General features: G+C 34.4%; 1 protein-coding gene across 1 annotated transcript in view; it reads right to left on the bottom strand.

The window, feature by feature from the left end:
* Positions 1–545: 545 nt before the first annotated feature.
* The window catches only part of Ahr (aryl hydrocarbon receptor), a gene marked incomplete at its 3' end in the record, with an annotated part of 40,963 nt that continues 16,808 nt past the window's right edge, over positions 546–24,700 (bottom strand). Inside the window, 9 exon segments of the mRNA NM_001173054.1 lie at positions 546–1,046; positions 4,256–5,492; positions 8,207–8,348; positions 10,430–10,539; positions 11,162–11,364; positions 12,801–12,931; positions 13,586–13,709; positions 15,801–15,890; positions 20,445–20,548. Of these exon segments, the coding sequence (NP_001166525.1) occupies positions 900–1,046; positions 4,256–5,492; positions 8,207–8,348; positions 10,430–10,539; positions 11,162–11,364; positions 12,801–12,931; positions 13,586–13,709; positions 15,801–15,890; positions 20,445–20,548 (2,288 nt within the window).

The raw sequence follows: 24,700 nt of genomic DNA, 5'->3' as shown, positions 1-24,700 counted from the left end.
AACTACCATTGTGAAGATTTTAGTAAAGGTAAACAGTGGTACATCACTTTTGAAAACATTGTTGAAATTTAAGTACTACTGTCTTAATATCTGTATAATAATTAAGAAATAATTTAAAAGACGTTTTATTTTGGAATTTTTCAACATAAGGCACGTAGCAATATTTAAAGCACAGAAGCAACTAGATTACATAATAAATAATTATCCTATTAATATTTGTCCTTTACCTGAACAGTTGGTGAGTAGTGCAGTAAAAATGTGCCTGAATAAAAATGACTGAATTTAGGAAATACAAGTAATATTTGTGTGCAGAATGCTATTAATTTAAAAAAGGAAATGAATACTTTATATATAAAATATACATCTTACAGTGTTATAGGTAGGAAAAAATGTGAGGCACTTAGATTAACAGTGCAGGAGGAAAGCATTGAGAGGATCTTTTCATAAAAACACGAAACCATTTAATAGGTGAGAAAAAGCAGAGATGAAAAAGAGGGAGAGAAGTTAGTCTTTTACCTTTGTACTAATACACTGATGAGAATCTGTAAGTTCAACATTTAACGTATTTCATTTTTATTCTGACAGCAATAATTCACATGGTGAAAGTCTCTTGATTTCAAAGGTCTTAATGTTCTCCTGAGTAAGTTTTGCATGTCCTGTGGTACCCAGAGGATGTGAAATGTGTACTCTGGCAGCACATGTTCTGCTTTACCAAGGTCAGTCCGTGTAATGTTGAATTTTACAAAAGCCAAGGTTAAAATCTGGTTCGGAATCAACAGTGCAAACAACATGCACCACTGCCACCGTGTGAACTTGCTGTCAACCAACACTGACGTTTTTTTTAATTCTGTGATTCTTCACAAACTAATCAAAAATTAAAGTGAAAGCTGGGTTTGCCATTACAGGAATCCACTGGGTGTCAAGTCAGGGAAAGGTCTGGTTTCCACTGGGTGATGAAATGGCTGAAGATGTGTGGCAGCCTGAGTGTTATTTATGTCATTTAATCCCGCAGGGTACACGTCATTTAAAACTCCTCCATTCGGAAACTGAAAACAATAACAGCAATGCAACTGGTTAGGACAGACTTTCCAAAGTCAGAGCCACTAAATCACATGTTAATATATTTCAAATTCCTTTACTGCTGTTGAATTGCAAATTTTTTCAATAAAGGCATACTGAGAACATACTATGCATTGGTTGCATGTATCACCTTTTAGTTTGCCCATTAATTTGACAAAAAATTTTTGAAGATGGTACAGCTGAGTGACAGAAATGAGTCACTTCAGATTGTCTCTGGATCATACAGGTATCAACAAGTCAAAGAGAAGCAGTCATGAGTCCTATTAAACATTCTCTGCATAAGAAGGTTTGTCATGCCCAGCTTCATGTCAGCCAATTACTTGCTACTAATGAGCAAGATTATTACAGTGGATTACAGATGACCCAGGACTCTTCCAAAAATGACAAGTTCAGATTTTCTAAAATTTTAGAAATTTTTAAACTGGTATTCCTAAAACATTACATCATGAGTATGACTTCCTTAACCAATTCTTATTTGTAATATGATTTTAATTAACAAATAGCACTAAAAGCAAATTACCAAAAGCAAATGCTCTTTCTTGCCTCTTCCACTGAAACTAGTCTGGTTTTTGGAATTGTTACCAAAAAAAAAAACATAAAAAGGAAAGGAAGGAAAGAGGGAAGAAGGGAGGGAGGACAAAAGAGATACCCAGTTCTGTAGAGTTCTACCAATTACACAGCCTTAATATTGTAATATGTAACAAAACTGCGGAAACTTTTAAACGATTAAAATCACCCCATTAATTTCTTGAAACAAAATCTATTTTGCTAAAGGATGGGTAACATCTGGCTTTAGCAATCAGAAGAGTGATTACATGAAATACTCCAAACATACATCTGATGTACGATAAGTCACATCTGTGTCTTAGTGACCACAACTCTGTCAGGTCTCCAAACAAGAAATAATCTCATCTGGCCAGAGAATGGTGAGCTCACCACTCATAACACAGTGGGTGCTGGCTGTTCTCTTTACACTGTATAGAGCAGTGCTCAACTGAAATACATGAGCGACATTTTCAACTGCAACATTTCTAATAGTCACGGTCAAAAAGATTAAATTGACTTTAATAATATATTTCATTTAACCTAGTAAAGTAAAAGTTATTTCAACATGAAATCAATAAAAAGATGAGATTACTTGACCCTGGTTTTTCAAGCTATCTTTAAAATCTGGTGCTAGTTTACCTAGAGCATATCTTGATTTGCACTAGTTATAGTTCAAGTGTTCAAGAGCCACATATAGCTTATTCCATGGGGGAATATGTAGATCTATAGAACTATTATTTTTTATATTCACTCTAACAATATTGCAATTCAAGTTTTTAAAATGTTATTTTTAGCTGACATGTAATAGTTGTTCGTATTTATATGAACCTTATATGAATGTGACATATCAATATATGTACATAATTTAGGACAATTAGCATTCATCATTCCTTTGTGTTAATGACACATGAGGTCCTTTCTTCTATTTTTTTTTTTTAAGTCTTTTTCCTTTTTATCGGTACCGGGGATCAAACTCACGACTGCCTGCTTGCAAGGCAGGCGTTTACGCCGCTGAGCTAAATCCCCAGCCCCCTTTCTTCTATTTTGAAGTATACAATGAGTTATTAAGACACCTCAGTGCTGTAGGACACCAGAACTTATGCCTCTCATCCATTTATTTGTACTCAGTAATGGACTCTTTCTAACCTCCTGTGCCAGCTTCTGGTAATCCTACTCAACGCTACTTCGATGAAACCTGAATTTTTAACTTCCACATAAGACTGAGACTGTGTGGTGTCTTGTGCTTCTGTGCTTGACTTGTTTCATTTAGCACAGTGTCCCACAGCTTCATCCATGCTGTCACAGAGGGCAGGATTTCATCCTGTTTTATGGTTGAACAGTGTCCCATTTTGGATATATACCACATTTCTTTATTCTAAATGTTAAATTTTAATATACTTTAAGGATGTCAGGAATGAGAATGAGAAAAACATTTCTCATTACTTTCTATTAAAAGCTCATATATAATCAAACCAAATGTCTGAAATAAGTTGGAGTAATTAGCAATAAAGATTCAAGACACATTCTTAAATTACTATACTATACTCAAATACTCAGTAGAAAGAGGTCAATGAACTTAGACAAGATATTCACCAAAACTAAATTTAAATATACTAAAAATGAAATAAATTTTTCTAAAGGAAAGACAGAAATGCACTGCTGGCTTCACTGTCACTAAGATATTTTCAAGAATTTTTCATGAAGCTGCTTTGCTGTCATGAATTTTCTGCGATGCTTGTTAAACATCATGTATTTCTGGATGGCAATACCTACCAACTATTACCACTGTGTTAAACTTATTTTTTTTTCAGTAACATATTTAAAGAGTACTCGCTCATAAAAAGTTCTGCTCACATACTTAAATGAAAATATTAAACCTGACTACCATGATACAAAGTCACTTTTTAAGAACTTCAGAAATGAATGAACAAAATCCGCCTAGATTCTAGGGATAATCCAGAACAATAATGGCAGGCTTATGGCACATTTGTTATTGTGTTTTTTCTTTTAAGACAAAAGATGTTAATGCATGAGTTGCTTTTTCTAAGCTAAAACCTCACAATTCACATTTAAGTGCAGTGCTGGCACGTTGTGATAAATAACCAGATTTTGGGTAGCAGTACAGCACTTGGTCTCCAAAAGGCTCCTCATCACTGATTGAGGACAAAGCTATTTTAAGAAAGCACACTTACTTGTGACCGAGTCTGATTTCAAATACGAATGAAAAAGCTGAGTTTGGAGAAATTAGTTTAAAAAATTCAATTTTTGTAAGGCTTGAATTTTTAAGAAGTCATAACAATTTTTAAAGAATCATGAAAGATAAGTGAAACTATTCTAAACACACAATTAACTAATTTCATCCACTAATTTTGAGCATTTTACATTAAGGAAATTTTCATTCCTTTGGGTCTTGATTTTTTTCTCTTTTATGATCCAGGGAGATGAATCAATAACAAACTGAAAAAACTACAGGCTTATAAAACAATAGTCAGTGATATAACTGGCAATGCTATTCTATAATCACTGCAGATAACGAAATCAGTCACTGAGTCAAAAATTTCATAACTTACTTATTAGTGAGGTAAAAAGAGCCACTGAAAGCGTTTATTCAGCTCTATAAAATTCTTACCTTGTTTAAAAACACCTGTGGACCCGGAACTGCTGGATTGTACTGCATCTGATCCACATGGCTGTGCTGAGGTTCTGGTTGGCACTGATATGCTGACATGGTCCCAGCATAACACGTCTGGGGAGTTACTATAGAGGACTGTGGGTTTATTCCATGCCTTTGGTTTTCAGGAACTTGTAAACAACTGGCAAAACCTTCTAAATTTGAAGTTGTAGGGTAGAGGGATGGTTCGAAATTCTCTATGGGAAACTCCAACTGTGTTCCCTTAGAACGCTGGGGTAATAACGGCTGCTCACAGGGAGCAAAGTTCTGTGTGTAAGGCACAGTCTCCAGCTCAGATTTGTAGGGAAACTCTGGATTCGCCCCGTGTAAATCTGGAAACATATTATACTGTTGTAGGTCTTGTGGAGGACAACTGAAAGGCACAGATGAGCCAGCGCTCCAGTTTCCAAGCAGGCCATTAACTTGCATGTGTTTCATTTTCTGACACAGTTGTTGCTGTGGCTCCACCACTATGGGCTTCCCATGGAGCTGCAGCTGCTGCTGCTGTTCCAACCCTAGTTGTTCTTGTACCATACAGCTTGAATTCAGAGCAACAGCCTGTTGCTGCTGGTACTCTGAACTCAGGAATGGGGACTTACTTAAAGAATCTTGGACATATGTTAGTATTTCATCCCTTACGTCTATGTCTCTGAAGTCGACCTCACTGGAAGCATCAGTTCTGAAAAATTCCTCGTTCTGCATGCACTTGATATCTTCAAAATCAATGCCTAGGTTTTTCATAATGCTGTACAATTCACTATTTTTATTATCTGAAAAGGGGACTGTGTGACCTCCAGAAAGCATTGGGTTCATCTCTTGAGTCTGTCCAATTTGCTTATGTTTGAAGATATTGTCATTTCTCATTGGTGCAATACCATCTTGCCAATTACTGTATTCAATTAAATCATTAAAAAAATTTGTTTCAAAAGGTACAGTATTTGAAGCAGGGCAGTGATAAATAGACTCATCTTGCTGCATCATGGAAGCCAACAGGGAAGTGGGATGGGGAGAACCCTTCTCAGTTGACAGGGTAGCAGAACCTTGTCCATTAGTTGCGCTTTTAGTCTGTGTTGGTAAGGAATCCATCCCAGGGGGGAAAGATTTGCTGGTCTCATACAACACAGCTTCTCCAGTGGTAAACATAAAAGGCAATTTCACACCGCGCTTCCGTAAATGCTCTCTTCCTTCTTCATCTCTAAAATTTTGTACAAAAAAGTCTGCATATATTAGGAAGAGCTTTATAAACACTTTAAAATAAGATATTAAATAAAAAGAAATAGCAAATAAAATATATAGTAACTGAGTCCAACAGCAGGAAGCATAGTCTTTATTTCTGGCCTAAATTATTCTCATGACTCATGGTAGAAAATATAGACAAATACATTTAATGATCTAGAATTCTGATTTGTAACTTTTGTTAAAATTAATATGGTAGTAAATTCCATTCTTAGGATACATTCCTATCCTGACAATCTTCAGAAAAATACTTTCATGCTTTCTAAATTAAAAAAAAAAAACAATCTATAAGAACTTATGACTTTGATCAGAAGAGGGATGTGTAAATAAAACAGTAAAGCAAAGTTCTAGAAAATACGGGACAACTGGCATTATGAAAATGAAAACTTTCCACATATTTACAAAATAATTCATAAATCAAGTTAAAGCATGGAGAAAATTTTATATATTTATACTTTAGTATGAACATGCAAAAATGCCAGACAGGTGCTTATGCCACTGAGGTATATCCTAGCCTCTATTTTTTTTAATATGTAAATGCCAAATTTTGCATCACAGGCAACGGCTTCAATGAGCCTACAAAAGAGGCAAAAGGTAGACAACCAGGTAAGAAAACCAAACGATATTAACTGGAAATTCAGAAAAAAAAAATGTTTTAAAAGGATATAAAAAAAGTAACCTGTTTAATCAGTAATCAGAAAATGAACACTGCAACTGTTCTTAGTACCTCATTGAACACACATACAAAAGTATCTAAAGATATGAACACAATGAATAAACTAGGGCACTGACACTGATATTCAAAAAAGACCATGCTAACAAGAGAACAAGTATCTTCTATAGGAATATATGTAATAATTTCTCAGTATGGAGCATATACTAGATCACAAAATAAACTATCATATATTTCAAAGGAATATGAAATCCTTTCAAAGTACTAAAATTCGTTCAAAGAATGTTCTTTGACTACAATGGCATTAAGCTAAAAGTCAATTACAAAACAAATAGAAAAATCCGCTGACAGCAAAAAATTGAATAACACTGTATTTCTAAATAACTTGTGAATAAAAAAGAATAATTAAAATTAGAAAAAATATTTGCAATTGAAAGATAAAAATAAGATACCAAAATAAGGGCTGTAAATAAAGTAATACAAAGGAAAACTGATATGTATTTGCAAATATATATTGATAAAAAAACTGGAAAAGATAGCAAGTTATTTCTAAATAAAAGAAAAAATTAATAAAGAAAAAATAAATTAAATGGAAAATATGTACAACAAGAATCAGTAATCCAAAAGCTGTATCTTCAAAGACATTAATAAACTGATGGTCTTGCAATACTGATGAGGGGAGAGAGTTTGAATTTGTAAGTGTTCATACATAACTAAGTATCTACACACACAGATACATATACACTCATGTACTTATATGGGTATATATTTACATTCATCACATGCATGCGTTAGAAGACTCAATACTGTAAAGATGTTAATTCTCCCTCAAATGATCTAAAGTTTCAATATAATACCACTCAAAATTCCAACAGATATTTTGTTGGGAACAACTGATTTCTAAAATGTATATGGACATATAAAGGGTAAAAAAGAGCTGAGGTGCTTTTGAAGGAGGACAACAAAAAGCAAACAAACTAAATGAAGAATGTACTCAAATATCAAAACTTAGTATAAACATACAGTAATTAAGGCCATATAGATGGCACAAAACTAGACAACTAGACCAATGGAATCCGACTAAGAATGTCTAGAAGTAGAACCACAGTCAAAATCCTTTTATTCAAGGCCAGTGCAATAAACTGTCTTTTTAATAAATGTTACTGGTCAATCTGCTATATATAAAAGAATAAAAACTCAATCTTGAGCCTTATCTTAGAAGTCATATACAGACAGCAATTTTCCAGAGTGGCGGAAACTGCAAATATTTCACAAAGAACTCATTCCCAGAATACCTAAGAAAATCTTATTAATCACTACTGTGTTTAGAAAGCAGATACTAAACAAAGCATTATTATATTTTCTTTTTCAAAGGGTTGCTGGCCCAGGCCGGATACTGTAGCGGGTAAAGCCAGGGAGCTCCTATCTCCCCCCACCCCTGGAAATTACCTCTGGCGCCAAACTAAGACCAATGGTCTACCTGTACATCCCTAATGCCCCTTGGGTTCCACCCCAGGCCGAGGCTACTTATGTGCCTCACTCCATGTGTTCCGGGGAGAGATCACCGGCCCCCCGGGTGGAGATGCCATGCCCCGGGGGGTCGGGGGTGTCTCTCCCCGCATTCCCAAAATAAAGGTTACTTATATATTATACTTCTTATCTTTTCAGCCACCGCCGGCCAGTCCTTCCTCCTCTCCCCCCTCCATAGATCTATCACTTTTGTTTTATAGATGGTGATAACTTTTCATTTTTCTTCATAAATTCAGGATTAAAATTTTAGACTTCTCATTATCCTCTTTCTGTAGCTGTACATGTTAACTCCTCAATAAAGATTGTGCATTCTGTCTTTACAGTATCTCTTATCTATACCTCTTATTTCTATATATATTTTACTTTTCAATTTTCAGTTGCCTTGGTATGAGGTTTTTATATAAGGAGACTTATAAACCAAACTGTTATCAAAGAAATAAACAGGACACATTCCCAGTCTTCCTGCTTACGTTAGAGCTCGTTGAGTTGCAATGATATAATCCGGTCTTCCATTTTTATAAACTACACGTGCATTAGACTGCATCCAGATCCACCGGTTGTGTTTTGTAAGAAGCCTGAAAACTGTCATGCCACTTTCTCCAGTCTTAATCACTAAAATAAAAAATTAAGTTATCAAACTTAGAATCCATATATTTGAAAATTCTCTGAACTTCTGACAAATGTATTATATTTATCTCCCACCAATTATGATAAGTATCTTAACAACTTTTGATGGCATGGAAACAATTCTTCAGAGTTTTGATTTTGGTTTTTGTTTTTTCCATTTTGGACTGAATGCTTACAATGTTTAAAGGGAAGATTAGATACCAGTGAGAGGATCTGGGTTAATAGATGCAATATACAGACACTATTAACTCAGTTGGGAGGAAAAATTTTTTAAAAATTGCTTTACTTTTAAATAGGGAATGTGTTCCCACCCATTTGCAATGCTTTAAAATTTTAAAATTCACCTAATTTATGAATCAATGATACTATTCAAGAATTCTTAAGCAATACTTTTTGGACCCAAATGGTCATTTTCATAGTAATTAAACTATTACGTTCCTGTGTAGCAGCAAAGCTACTGTAATGAAACAGCATAGTACTGGCAAAAAACAAAACAAAACAAAGCACAACACCAGACCTGAGGATTAGTAAAGGAGATTAAAAGATGGAGAAACAACTCCAAACACACTCAGCCACGCTAGCTTTGAAAAAAGGAGTTGAACATCTTCACTGGAAGAAACAGCCTCTTTAAATAAATAGTGCAAGAAAAACTGGCTTTCCACATGCCAAAGATTAAAATTAGATCTTTATCTCTCACCAAACACTAAACTAAACTGAATTAGAACAAAGATCTAAGTATTAAAACAGAAACACTAAATCTACAGGAAGACAGGATACACACAACTCTTAAAGACACAGGCAAAGACTTTATGAACAAAATCCAGACTGCAAAGGAAATATTATAAAGAATCAACAACTGGGATCTCACCTTATTAAAAGGTTTTTGTATAGCAATAGGAGCAATCATCATAGTGAAAAGATGACTCACAGTAGGGAAAAACTTTGCCAGCTGTTCCTCAGACAAAGGACTAACTTCTAGGGTATATAAAGACTTTTAAAAAAATCAGACTCCCTAAATTTAAAGACCCAATCTAAAAATGGACATCTGAAATGAACACTTTTTAGATGAATAAATCGAAATAAAAAATATATGAAAAAAAATGTTCAAAGTCACTGGTCATTCAAGAAATGCAAATCAAAACAACGCTGAGATTCCATCTCACTCCAGAAAGAATGCTCTTACCAAGAAAACAACCAATAACAAATGCTGGCAGGGTTGTGGAGGAAAAGGACCCCTTCTTCACTGTTGGAAGGAGTGTAAACCGCTGCAACCACTGTAGATATCAGTATGCAGATTACTCAGAAAAATAAAGCTAAAAATGCATTCTACCCAATTATTCACCTTCTTGGTAGCCTTTTAAAAAATTAAAAGCATCATACCACAGTGATATGTGTACACTCACATTTATAGCAGTATAGTTTATAAGAGCTAAATCTTAGAAAGAGTCCAAATGACTATTAACTATGAAATGGAGAAAGGAGACGTGCTTTTTTTTTTTTAATACAATGGAGTATTACTCAGCCATAAAGACATTTCCAGGTAAATGGATGCACGGTGAGACCATACACTTGAATATACATGTTTAAATACCACACTGTTTCTCTGATGTGGGAAATCAAAAGGGTAAAGTAAGGATTAAAACATGTAGTAGATATTGTAAAATAGAAGAAAATGTTCAAATGGAAAAGGGGACAAGGGAAGGACAAGGGGAAAAGGAAGGAAGGGAAAAGAAATAGAAAAAATGGAAACAAAGCTTTTGTAAATAGGGAAGAGGGAAGAGAGGTTGAAGGGAGGGGAGGGGAATGGGAATAAAAGAAGAATCAAGATATATCATATACAGGTCAAATTCCCATGATAAATCTGATCATTATGTAAATCTAAAATGTACCAATAAAATTAATTTTTACAAAGTAAGGTCACTCTGAATATTCAAGATAGCATGACATAAAGTAAAAGTTTATCTAAATAGTTTCCTTAAACACTATACGTATGTAATAATTTGAAACCTACACCAGATATATGCCATTTGTCAGATGCAGTATTAGGATATGGAGTTAAAACTTACTTCGCATATGGTACTCAGCACAATGAAGCATATCCCCAGCATGAATGAACTGATACCCCGACCCTTTGGCGCACAGTTCTGCTTCAGTGTACCCTAAAACAATCTGCCCTCTGTTTTAAAAAAATTAAATAAGAATGAATTAAAAAAACCTGTTATAAGATAAATTCACTGGTTTATGCTAGTTTCTGCAATTTGACATTCAGAATTTCACATGAGTAGGTAGAAAAACCCATGTATGTAAATTGCTCTTTTTTGCTTATGGCTAAATTTTTAGCTTTTTTTTTCTGAACAAAGCATGGAAATTAGTATAGCTAAAAATGAATAAGTTCTAAGAGTCAACAAAATCTGTAGTGAAAGTCTAGAATGTATATACTCTATTTGTATTTTCCTGTTAAATAAGGAGAAAAGACAGATACGCTACAATATGATATATGAATGCTCAGTTTCACTCTTCTATGTAAATTTTAGAAAGTTTCTACATTTCTAGGGTTAAAATTCATAATAACAATGGTAATGTTAATAAGAATTATACAAAGTAAGATAAATTAATGTCATTACTAGAATAAACTTTGCAAGTATTCTAATAAATTTCAAAATAATGTGATGATTTGTGCATCTGATGAAATTAAACATGCTATAACAGCCAATATAATGAATATTAGAACTTACACTACACATTGTACAGAATAAAATACACATTTGACGCAATAAATGTTAACAAATTTCACTTACTTGGCATCACAACCAATAGGAGTAAAATCCAGTTTGTGTTTGGTTCTAAAAAGGAAATTTTTGGTTCGAAGTTCAAGTATGGATGGGGACTGCAGTGGAGTGGCGATGGCAAACAAAGCCAGCTGCGGAGGAAGGACTGACCCGTCCTTCCCTTTCTTGTTCTGACCGTGAAGATACTTTAACCTTCCTTGGAAATTCATTGCCTTAGAAACAAAAGTGTTCATTAAAACGAAGAATACAAATGACTTCTATTTTAAAAAATTTTCACCCTGACTATTTCCAGGACACTTCATACTGCATGGAAGTGTCTAAGATTGAAAAATGCTACTTCTTTTAACCCTCTCTCTGCAAAGGACGCAAAATTAAACTCACTCCCAAAAGTAAAATGTGAAATATTCTAAAGCAATTGGTAACAGGAGTGCTTGGACTATTTTCTGTGCTTGCAGTTATCCTACATTTTTATCCACCACACTCCTTGCACACCACGCCTGGATACACCTGGATGTATTCCATGAGTGAATGAATGAATGAATGAATGAATGAATGAATGAATGAATATGGATAAACCTTAATTTTCAAACATGCACGCACTGCATTCCATACCATGGTTATCTTTCCTACAGGAACAAAATATAATTTTATTAAAAATAGTAAAATGAGTCATTATGAAATCACATGAAGAACACAGAGCTGTATCAAAGATAAAGAATAATTCGGATGACAGAAGACAATTTAACATGATCAGTTTAGTTGCCTGAAACTGTATCAAGTAGCCTAAAGGAATGATTCTGACATCAGTCTGTCAGAAGCAAAAGGTACACAATATCCTCTTGCCCTAGAAATTTTACCGCAGAAATAAATGTTAACTGATTCTGAGCACTTCTACTAGGAAAAGTATCTCAAATCACAACTCTATCTGGGTCAGCAGAACTATCTCAGAAATAAACAAGAATTAAAAGTTCTGCTTGGAAATGCTTAATTTAAGATTTGATATTTTGCTTCAAATTCTCTATAATGTACAAAAGTAGTCTACATGCTCTGTATCCTCTTCTAATATACTTTGTGCAGTGAGCTATTAAGGATACAATTAGTGGAACAGAACAAGTCCACTCTGGGAATCCTGCCTCAGCCGCTCCCTGCAGTTACCCACTGCAGGCCTTCAGACTACGCATCAGGAAACATCCTCTCATCTCAGCTGAGGATTCCACACCATGAATACACAATCAGCCTTTTATACAGCATTATTCCGAACTTGTGGAAAAGGACATAATTTTCCTATCTAGCAGGCATTAAACCCCAAGATGGTAAACATCCTCCTGTTATAGAAGGACTAGATACTTCTCTACCATTGCTTTCAAAAAAGCCCTAAAAATACGTGGTTTATTTGTATCTATTTTTGATAGAATGCTCCAAATTACTTCAACCAGTTCTATTGCATCCTAAAGGAAAGAGTTTTCTAAGTTATGGAAAATATTAAACCCTAAAGTAACAATTTTTAAAAATCACCTTATCAAATTACTCAGTATGTTTTAAAAACTGAAATCAAATTTAACCAGAGAAAACTGGCTTCCATTAACTGTTCTTTTTTGCTTGTATGCCTTAGCAGTATCAACCAGTGTTGTGAGACTCTGAACCTTACCAGGAAGCCAGATGAATTATCCAGCAAACACCTTAGTCGGCATACGAAGCACCTCTCCATTAAAGGGGAGTTTTCTGGAGGAAGCCGCTCTGTGGTGTAAGAGACTCCTGGCTGTGGGAGGCCATGAGGTTCTGCAAACAAAAGCAACACAAACTAGAACTCCGTTTTGCTGTAAAATTAAATTTAAAATTATGTTAATTTAAAAACTGGAGTCTGTATTCTGAATTAAGAAATAGTTTTTAAAATGACTTAAAAAATAAAAAATTTACTGGACAAATTTTATCACACAGGACTTAATCTTTGTTCTTATTTAATTGAGCTATAACTCTCAACAATTTCCCTATTTTTTGTTGTTTTAACACTTTCCATATATTATTGAAAATGTTGCTTGCATTAAGAAATACTTTTCATACTTGCTTATGCTAGTTTACTTTTTATTTGAAACATTTTAATCAAACTAATTTATAAGCACTCCTGTTTCTATTTTATATATTCTACATATCTTTCATGATGGTAATAAGTTATTTTATAAAATATATTACCAAGTATGACAACATCGTTTGTGTTTAATTCCTCAATTGCTGTTGTTTACCAAATAGTCCTTAGATCATCAGATCTTGTGACCTGGCTCTAGCATATACTAATACTAATATTAATACTAATAGTAATACTTCTTGCTATTTATCCACCTTCAGTAAGAGTTCTAATCTCTAAAGGTTCCTCACTTTCTTTTATAGAAGCATGTTCAAAAATCACCAATGCTATGTTTCGTTAAACATTCTTACCAGGAATTGCTTGTCCAGAGTCTGAACACTGTGAAGGGTTGAATGCCCAATGGAGCTGACGCTGAAATTCAGCTCGATCTTCAGTGTGGATAAGTTCATACACACTCTGATGTATGACATCAGACTAAAGAAAAATGAAACAAGGAAATAAAATGAGAGCACTGATTAAAGAACTACACGCTTACTAAAGTAACTTCAGGACCTATCTAGGTCAGTGGGTGCCTGTTAGTGGTGATGAATGTAAAGGGAATGACCGGCAAAGCTCCCTTGGCATCCAAAATAGGAAAAGCTAGAAAAAGAAACTAGCAGTGAAACTGATAAGCCCAAAGCTTACGTACTGTCACTACCACATGAACGCAGTTGCTCAACAGGTGCCCTCCACGTTCGCTCATTCACTAAGTGTGCCACCGTAAGATCTGCTTACGCTTTTTATCCGCTTATTGAGCTGTAAGTCTTATCTCTTTCATCAGTCTCTCCAGGAACTCTCCGTACTCTTTGACTTCTCTACCCTTAGCAGTATCCACCTTGCACTTTCTCTACTGTGCCTAAATAGTGTTCTTTGTATGAACCATGACTGCAGGCAGACTCCATAGGAGTAAGGGATCATCCCTTTACCGTATTAGAATGCCCTCTCTCCTCACGCCTCTCAGTGTGACACAAAACACGTATTCTCTCATTCTCTCACATGTGCATGCACACACACATGCACACTTAGAAAAAAATTTCATGAGATACTTACCTTTGTGTGTGATGATATTGTGCATTCTATATTATTTTATTTCATTCCATCCTAAGCAACTAAAAAGAAAGTTTGATGGTGATCCACTATGTCAACTGCATTATTACCCACTAGTGAGTCACAAATGCAGTTTTGAAAATGGTGCCTTAATGTGCTGCCATGTCAGAAATGAATGTCTGCTTAAAGAATATCTAGCCCATGTGTATGCATGAGAGAAAAATAAACTTGAACATGGATAATTTCTTAGATTTCCTTAACTGATATAAGTTATAATAGCAAATCAGTGTCAATACAGTTACATAATTCACTGTTTCAAATAGGCTTTTCTATATTTCCTTTAAATTCAAAGAAATCTAAAATTTAGACTTTGTAGGAATAGCCAGATTCCATTACTTTTGTAATCAATTCTTAGGTCATCTTTTAGCATTAAATTATCTCTATGATACCTATTAAACTGCCAAAATTACAATTTCAAACATAATCTGAAAGATATACATTCCCTTTGTTATGCATAAAATATAGTCAAAACTAGTCCATTTAAGTTCCATATAGTGTTATGGAGACTGGCAACTTGAATCTGTATCACAGTGTCATACCGACACTACTATTCAGACCAGAAACCTTAGGAAACCATTAGGTATGCAAATTCCCAGCTATGCTCTGACCTAATGAGTCAAAGTATTTGGGCATGGAGCTCAGAGACTTCATCAAGTGTTTCAGGTGATTCGGAATGTGCATTACATGAGAAATAGATATATAAAAATAGCAAGTATTCAAGTGTACTGTACTTAGAATCAGATCTCAAATTCTAACATATATCTGTGTCCATAAAATATGCAAAATATAATTTCATTTATTCACCATTCATTCAATGCTGCCTAATAAGGCAAACATTTGTTCCCTGCAAAGTCTTCCTGCCTATTCCTATCAGAATGTTTATCCTCCTCTTATGGGCCCATATTCATCCATTTGAGCACTATGCATTCTTCAGGCCAGCTTTAATCTATTTCCTTTATTTTCCATAGGTCACCTGAAAGTTTCTTTTTTTCTTTCCTTTTTTTTTTGTTTTGAGACAGGATCTTGCTCTGTAGTTCAGGCTGGCCTTGAACTCACTATGTCGCTCTGGGTGGCCTCAAACTCATGGCAATCCTCCTGCCTCTGCCTCCTCAGAGCTGGATTATAGGTGTGCACCACCATACCTAGCCATCCACTTGGAAGTTTCTTACATGAAATTATCAACAAATAAAAAAAAATCATGACTCATAGACACATTTAATGAAACCATAGTGCTACAAATTATGAGTATTAGGAAAAGCATATTAGCTGCAAAGGAACGATTTTTTATTCTTTCAGGATATATGTATTTTTACCTTGTATTTCAAATATAAAGTCAATTCTGCCCCTAAACCGTAAGAGCATAAGTAGACAGTTCCTTTTCCAAAACTATTTTAAATGCTACATGAAAAATATATTTACTTGCTGAAAGCCCAGGTAATCTTGTATAGTTGAAGACACATAAAAGACCAAAGCATCTGTAGTGACAGCCAATACAAAGCCATTCAGAGCCTACAAGGATAAAAAATTATATTAGCAACAGAAATTAAAATTTTTACAACCACCAACTGTCAAGATTAAAAAGAACAGTTTTTATCTCTGAAAACTCTTCCTTTCAAAATGTTTAAAATTATTATACTTCATAAACAGACATGCCACACCTCTCTGGCTTCAGAAGAAATTTATTCCTATTTTCTAGACAGAAAAAACAGCTAAATTTAAAGCTCAAACACAGAAAATTTAATATAAAATTGATTCTTCTTTTATCTAATACTCCAGAGTTTGACTTTTAAATATATTATAGATATTTTTAAGTATAAACTATAAAAATCATCACTATAACCTATCATACTGCTTTTTAAGAGAAATATAGCAGGTAAAGATGCTAATTAGAGAAAAATTTAGATGGAAGAAAATATGTTTTTCTACAAAGACTTCAAGCACTGATGCAATCTGTAATTTGGATCTCTCAAACAATTATAGTTTATCCTTTACTGGAAAATAATACACATAAAACACATAGAATTCAAACATAATACATATATAAAATTATAGAGCAAATAAATCAGTTAAGACTAATAAAATCACAAATATATATTTATATTTGAGACAACCATTTTGTATGTGCTACTGCCATTTGTCTGTCTGTAGTAGGCTTCTCTGTCCGATGTCTGTCCGATGCAGTTTACCTTTATTTCATATTATTTCCTTTAGTTTGGAAGTTATGCCCCATTCTGCCATTTTTCTAGTTGGCTAGGCTAGTTCAATTTTAATTAATACTTCTGTTCTCTCCTTGGATAACAAAAATATTTTAGATCACTTTAAGTGTTTATAGTTACATATTTTAATTCTAAAATAAAATTCTGTTTCCTGCTTAAGTTCACTTTGGTACAGGATGTCATTCTTTGCTATGTGAGCATGGCTTAACCCTTCAGAGGCTCTTTCTCCCTAGAAGTGAAGAAATGGTACAGTTTAGTGTGAGAACCACAAGGTGTGCAGTCACATCTGGGCTGGACTCCTGTTTCTGTCCCTTACTAGCATGGTGGCTGAAGTGATTCACCCTTTCAAGCTTTAGAGTCACCATTTCAAAAACTGGAACTTTATTGGATGGATATAATGATGTATCTAACTTGGTACCTGGCATATGGTTGGCACTCAATTACTATAAGGTATGATAGTCTATGATTATGGGAATGAATAAAGATTGGTTTTCATGATCATGTCTTAGAATTATAAAAGGATATATTAATAATAATTAGCTCATGCAACACTTACCGAAGAGGACATATTCAAGCCCATATTCAAGAGTTGAGCTAACAAGCTGTTGCCCCTGGGCTTATGTTGCTCAGAGTTGGGTGGATACTCTCATTATGAGACACGTTAAGGAAAGTAACAGTAACTCTTCTCACTCTGATTCTCTCACCTTCACCACCACTGCTCCATGATATGCTTTTGATAACTTCATTATAAAGATTGTATCTATTATGTAGCAATTTTCTTCTAAAAGGTTTTATGTACTAAAGTTTTCTAATCCTCTACAAAACTCATATTGGGTACCATATTTCAGTTTTACAGATGAAGAAACTGAGGGAAACAACTGTACCAGTCACATAGGCAGAAGAAAGCTGTGCCGTGAGGTTAACTTGGTCTGGCTCAGAAGCCTTGTATTTAACCATCATGAACTGATGCCTTGCAAATACTTTTTTTAATTGCAAACTTTGCCTGGCTCTCATTAACTACAACTGATATATTATTAGATCTTTGTTTGCAGAAATAATACAATAATACCTGTCAATATTCTCAGGGTAAAAATTCCACATATTGGGAAGTTGAACATTCAGTGATAAACACAACTCAAATTTGATATTTTTAAATTTTGTGGGCAATAACAGTGTATGCCCAACACTGTACTGTTTCATCCTAAAAGTAATTTTTCTAGAGAGTACTAATAATTTATCATATTATTTTAGAGAACTTTTCCAAATAGGAAAACAAATGTAATACATCTAAAAACCTCACCAATACACTGGAAAACAAAAGGGTAATTCAGGTCATCGTATCAAATCCTTTTAGGCCAATGTTGTCAGAAACTTATAAAAAAGAATAGATGCGTAATATTTTTTCATATAGCTCAAATTATCATAAATACATATAAAAGCAATATCATTACTATACTGAATGATTTTCTTAGCAAATTAACAGAAAGAATATGATAACTACATAAAGATAGCATTCTTTTGGTTTTAGTCACAAATTACTACTCTCTGAAAACCATGTTGAGGTTCCTTACTATTTAATACTGTATATGAGAAATAAACCACAGCTCATGCAAAGCTGCCCTGGCTGTTGGACATGGAGCTACAGGATTTAACATTTTCCCCAGTGGTTTCCAGTATTGCTTTGGTCCACTTCCTTTTTATCCCCAATTCCTTCCTTTGGGGATGGAAATGTTTACCCAATGCCATTGTGTATTGTATTCAACTTTCTTTTTTATTTTTACAGGTGCTCATACCTAAGAGTTTACTTTGAGTCTCAGGAGACATTTTGGACTTGGTCTTTTAAGCAAAGATAGAACTTATAAGCTTGAAAATTCTTAAAGATGGACTAAATGAATAGTACATGAGATGAATATAAGCCTTTTGGGGACCAGAAGCAAAGTGTTATGGTTTAGATTTAAAATTTCCCTCCAAAGTCTCATGTGTTAGGAAGGTGACTGGATCATGGGGGTGCTGCACTCCTGGGTGGATTCATCACTGATTACTCAGTACTGCATGTGCTGTTAGAAGGGAGACATAGCAGAAGCAAGCCCCTGGGGCACCGACCTGGAATGGGAGGTGCTGTTCCTTTCTGACTTCTTCCTTCACCCCCAGTTTTTGGAATCCCCTGATATGAGTAGCTTTCCTCTGCCATGTCTTCCACATGGATGAGCATAATTTGGGGGGAGCTGACCACAGACTAAACACTAGAAACAGTCAGCCAAATTACACCTCTCCTCCTATAACCTGTGCATGTCTGGTTTCTGTCTCAGCAATGAAAAAGCTGATGAGTAGATTCTTCACAAAGAAACATGGTCCTTAGCAAATGAGAATATGCATTATTTCCTACTGAAGAAGTCTAAAAGTGGTCTCAATATAATTTTTAACATGAGGGTTCACTTTAACCATGCAAGGTTCTTCAATTTCCAGATAATTAAAAAATGTATATAATTCTAGCTTTGCATTCGCACTATTCTGTGACCTTGGCAAATGATATGCCTGTCTAAACATTTTAGAAAAATATCATTTGATCACAACAAACCAACTTAAGAACTGCTGGGCCAATCAATCCATATTTTCATTTGAATAAAGGATCTCATTATTAGCTTAATACACAGCCCAAAATGTGTCTAGTCACATTAAGCAGCAATTATTAGAATGCTTTCCTATGAACTCAATTAGAAACCTTTATGTTTTAGCTAAATATACAGAAAGACCCTACCTGGGAGTGGGAGAGAAATCATGCTTAGCTATATTCAAGTTATTTAGCAGAATGAAAGCATTTTAAATTTTGAAAAGTACAGAAACTTGGACACAATTAGAAAATTGTAAGAAGAATGTTATAAATTATTAGACTATATTCTACCACTAATCAATGGACTACCGGAGCTACTAAAACTTGTAGCAACTTTCTGTCACATTGCAAACTAAGGTCTTCCATTTGGTTCAATGGATGAAACTTGAAGTTAGCATGGAATGAGAGTGCATGTTGAAACACACATCTTGTTTTATCTCATTTCAACAAAATAAATATTAGAAAATGCAGAGTGAGAATGAAGCACAGTATTATTCTAAAAGAAATAAAACAAACTTTAAAAGATTTAAGATGCTTTCACAGACAAAACTCTCTAAGATCTAAACATACAATGTAGAATTGAAGTTGTTGAGAAAATCTATAGTACATGAATTAATATAGTTGCTAAAAAGAAATGTAAGTTATAAGACTACTGAAAAAGTTGATAAAAAATTTAAAATATTAAATAAATGCACCCATATTTTAATTGAGCTACATTCCAAAAAAACATACATAAACATAATGTCTTAAATACAACATGCAGTGCCTATAATCCCAGCACTTGGGAGGCTGAGGCAGGAGGACAGCTGTGAGTTCAAGACCAGCCTGGGCTACAAAGTGAGCTCAAGGCCAGCCTGAACTGCACAGTGAGACCCTGTCTCAAAAAGACAAAACAATAACATGCGGGGTGATGACGTAACCTCTAATGAATCCATTTCACATAATTTCATTTATCATACAATAGTGTATATCACTGTTCTAGTTCATGTGAAAATGGCACAAAACACTGGATAAGAACTACACTGGGAATTATTAAAAAATCAACTGATTAATCTTACATTTACAAACTGTTCTTATTTTAAGAAACTATATTAACTAAAATTTCCTTTTTTTTCTTCTTTGCACCAGGGATTGAACTCACAACCTCACACTTGCCAGGCAGGTGCTTATGCAGGCGAGCTAAATTCCTGGCCCAAGTATTTCCTTACTTTAAGAAACTGTTTTACTAAAATTTACCTGTAATAAAAATTCTCCTTCTTGCAAGTTCAAACGACTTCTGAACGGTGCTCCACAGTCATCCTGGCCCCCGTTTCTATCAGTGGGGGAAGATTTTAATGCAACTATAGAAAGAAAACAAAGACATGGTAGGTAGATTTTAAAATAAGCAATATTAAAGGGCTGTAACAGAAAATCACTGAGCACCAAATACAGAGAATAATCTGATACACTGGTGTCTACTGAAACTACAATGACTATATAAATAAGCCTTTGCCACTAATAACAAAACTGAAGCACATAATCAAGTTGTCAGTTGACACGCTGTTAAATAAAATTTTTCATGATTTCACCGTATGAATTTTACCATGTAATTTAGAAGTTTAAAAGAATCATGTGATGTTGAACGTAACCTACAACAATGATTTTAACATCTAAATATCAAGGAACTAGTGGTGGAAAGGAGAAACAACAACCATATGGCATATCAATGTATTTCTAAGAAATTTAGAATCCACTTAACTTTTGGGTTAAAAAAAAAAGTAAAGTTTTATGTTTGTGATAAAATTATAAATCAATTCTATGTTGAATGGTCCTACCCAATGTGTATGGTTTTCCATTTACTCATCTATGTTTTGTTCTGTTTGAAGTTGTTCCCAAAAAAAGACTTACTTATATAAAATGTTATTGACATTTTACGTTCAGCTTTTAGCTGCACATGCAGGCACACACGAAAGGAAGTATGAAGCGGTGGTGCCCACTGTTGGAGGCGGCATGCCGCACCGCTGTTTCCCATCTCTTCTCCCTGTGTGTACAGTGCGTGTGCGCACATACTCACATGTGCACGTGTGTGTTTAAAATGGGAGGCAGCACACCTAAACAGAAGTAATAATGACAGCTCCATTTACTTTAGCATTTTATTAAACACTTCAAGATATCTCAATGAAAAGCATGTGCTGCAAGCGTGTAACCCGAGCTACTCTGGATGGTAAGGCAGGAGGATGGAAAGTCTGAGACCAACCTGGGTAACTCTAGGAGACTCTGTCTGAAAAAAATGCTAAGTGCTGAGGATGTTGCTAAATGGCAGAGCATGGCTGGGTTGGATTCCCAGTACCTCAAAAACAAAACAAAAGAGAAAGAAAAAGAAAAAGAAAGAAAGAAACCACGTGATTAATGCTATCTGGTGATATATCTGACAGACATGGGTATAAAGCCTAGCTTTTCTGTTTACTAAGTGGGCTAAATGGGTACGTTTTTGAGCCTATTTCATAACATTCTCTGTATGGACTGGTAACTAAAAATAAAATCCATCCTGTTGTGCAGGGTAATATGAATATATTTGGAATTCCTAACATACAGCAGATCAATAGTTCAAATAAATGGTAGCTCTTATTACTAGCAGTGCTTCTGGAGCTTAATAACTGTGTCCTTACAAAGTATACTCTTTTAAATAAATACATATATATATATAATATATATTCCATTTTTAATCGATTCAATTTTTCTGATCTTTAATCTGTCACTTTTCATTTCATAAGAATAATCTGGCTCAGCAAAAAAGCAAGATGTACTAATAAACAGACTGTCTCTCAGTTTAAGGAACATATCACATAAACATTTTTCATGTTTGCAGCATATTTTCTGGTAAACCACCAGTGATGTGTCATATCAGAATCATGCCAAGTTCTTGACTTTGCAGAAGTTGGAAGCTATCTCTCTGAAAGAAGAGACCAGAAGTTTGGCCTCTGAAGGTAACAATTCCAAAAGGCCAGAGAACAGACTTCCTTGGGGCAAGAAAGAGTGAGGCAAATTTATCTACTGGTTTATAAAGACCAAAGAAAAGTTAAAACTTTTCTCACTGAAAGGTGGAGAATTACCTTACTCTTAGGTTCTTGCTGCTTTTTAATAGCTGAATTTGCAATGCAATAAAACCTCATGATGCCAAAGTGAAAGACACTTTGCAAATCTTTCCGAATGCTTAAATATAAAGCACAATTTAAGTGTAAAGCACCATTTGTACTGACTTACGATAAGAAAACAAAACCAACCCAAGACTCTTACATTATAAAATATACAAACTAAACCTAAAAATGGGCTAATTATCACACTCAAACTACAACCGCCTTAATAACCATTAGGGATCTTAAAATCAAATTTTAATCAGTGGAATTGATATCAGTTTCAATTAGAATCAACAACAAGGGAACACTTCTTAGCCACAAGAAGCTGAATAAGAGAAAGACCATCTCAGAGTAATTTATAATTTCTTTTCAGGCTTGCATTAAAGGTGTTAGACAATGTAATTAGACATTAGGTAGACCCTGCCTTTAAGTAGGGTCTATAAGCTCTGAAGATAAAGAAACAGAAAACAACATTCAAAAATACTGTGCCAGAATGGGATTTAATGAAGTATTATAGGAACTTAGATGCTAGAAAAAATAACGGAACAATTTATTTTATTTTCTAGGACTTTTATAACTAAAAATGCTGGAAGGGCAATATTTAACATGCATGACCGCTGCTTACGTGCACTTTGGGAATCATCACTGGAGGCTTCTATTTTTATGTTAGTCATCAGGAAAGGATTTAAGTAAATATTGTGCAAAGATGAGTTCAGGAAGGGTGGTCATTTCCCAATGTTATCTAAAAAATACTACTGTGATGCTTTACAAAACTTGTTTTATTCCCAGTTCGCCCCACCTAAACTATAATTTTTGGCCTTCAATCAAGATTTTTCTCTAGTTGCTGTTCTCATAAACACTAATTCCCTGTTCTTAAAATGGACTATAAGGTATATAAATACTATTCACTTTCATGTAGATATGGATGTATTAATTAGAAAGCAATGGAAAAGTACGGAGGTAACAGGAGACTGTCACAGAGCTACTCCCTAACATCAGAGTGACTTTAAATTATTTAGTAACAACACAGGATAACTATCACACTGTATGCCCAACACTTTTCTATATCTTATTTAATATCCATAATGGTCTTAAGAGATTGGCACTCTTGTTTCTTTCAATATATTAGGAAATGGAGACTTCTGAGTGTTAAGAAACTTCCTCAGGGACACAGCTTTAATGGTGGAGCCTGGCTGGATAAAAGCCCACATAGCGTGAAGTCCAGTGTACCGTGATTTAACTGCCTCCTACATTTCTCCCACTATGCTAACCAACGTTCACCATTAGTTTCTTCATCTTTAAATGAGGACAATGCCACCTCTTGAGACAAATTCTTGAGAGGAAAAAGTAACCTGCAGAATACCTGGGTAATGTCTGAAGGCAATCACTGACAATCAAGGATAGAGATAAACTCTATACTGAGTTAAACTCTGAAACCATTATGGAAAACTTACAATAACCTTAACAGCAGGAGTAAACTATTCATTATCTTTATGTGGAGAGCATTAATGAGAATTAATAAGACTTCTATGATGACTATTCCACATAGATTTGAAAGTACTTCATCACATGCATAATCACATGTTCAAGAGACTTTAAACATCACACCACTGGAATTAAGCACGTGACAGTTCACAGAAACAAAATGCAGCATCTGAAAATGGCATTGGGAAGCTACTTGGGAAGCATTTGCTGTACTGTTACAGATACTTAATAAAATCTTTCCCATTTGTAGAGCATGTACTACCTTCCACAGTGAAGAATATCAGCATAAAAACAGAAAAATGTTGATATTTAAACTGTTTCCTCACTGAGAGGCCTATGAAGTAATCACAAAATATAAGTGAGAGTTAATCTATTTCATGATGGACATTAAAGATTAAATATATCACAGTATTATGAAATGGTCATCTTCAGATGATTTGAGTCTTATTCCCGTATGTACTGACCAATATCTATGTTTCTTAAGAAAACACTTCCTTTTCTTTCTGTATCTAATCTCAGATTTTCATTTTTTCCTGATAAACCAAATATTTTCCCTCCAATGTCCATGTTTTGAATTGTCCAATACAGAAAAGTCATGATGAAGAAATACTGAATCATGGTTAACTATATTTTGTTTCAAAGTTTTATATTTAATAAAAAAAGGTGATGTGATAAATTACTCTAGAAAGATAAATTCCATTCTCACGCTGATATAAAGATGAGCACAAAGCAAAGACTTATTTAAAAATTCAACCAAATATATGAATTTTTACACAAGAAAGGATTAGGTAATGCAATAGTTCTTTTGTAAGGAAAACATCCTGTTTCATTTAGTCAGCTATGAATGAGTAAATGGGTACACATAATAATTACCACATAACATAGCAGTGT

Source organism: Cavia porcellus, unplaced genomic scaffold, assembly GCF_034190915.1.
Source record: "Cavia porcellus strain 051 isolate PalLab524CR breed Dunkin Hartley unplaced genomic scaffold, mCavPor4.1 scaffold_2, whole genome shotgun sequence".
In the NCBI taxonomy this organism is placed as follows: domain Eukaryota; kingdom Metazoa; phylum Chordata; class Mammalia; order Rodentia; family Caviidae; genus Cavia; species Cavia porcellus.
Note: the sequence above shows the minus strand (reverse complement) of the source record. Positions and strands in the feature narration are given on the sequence as shown.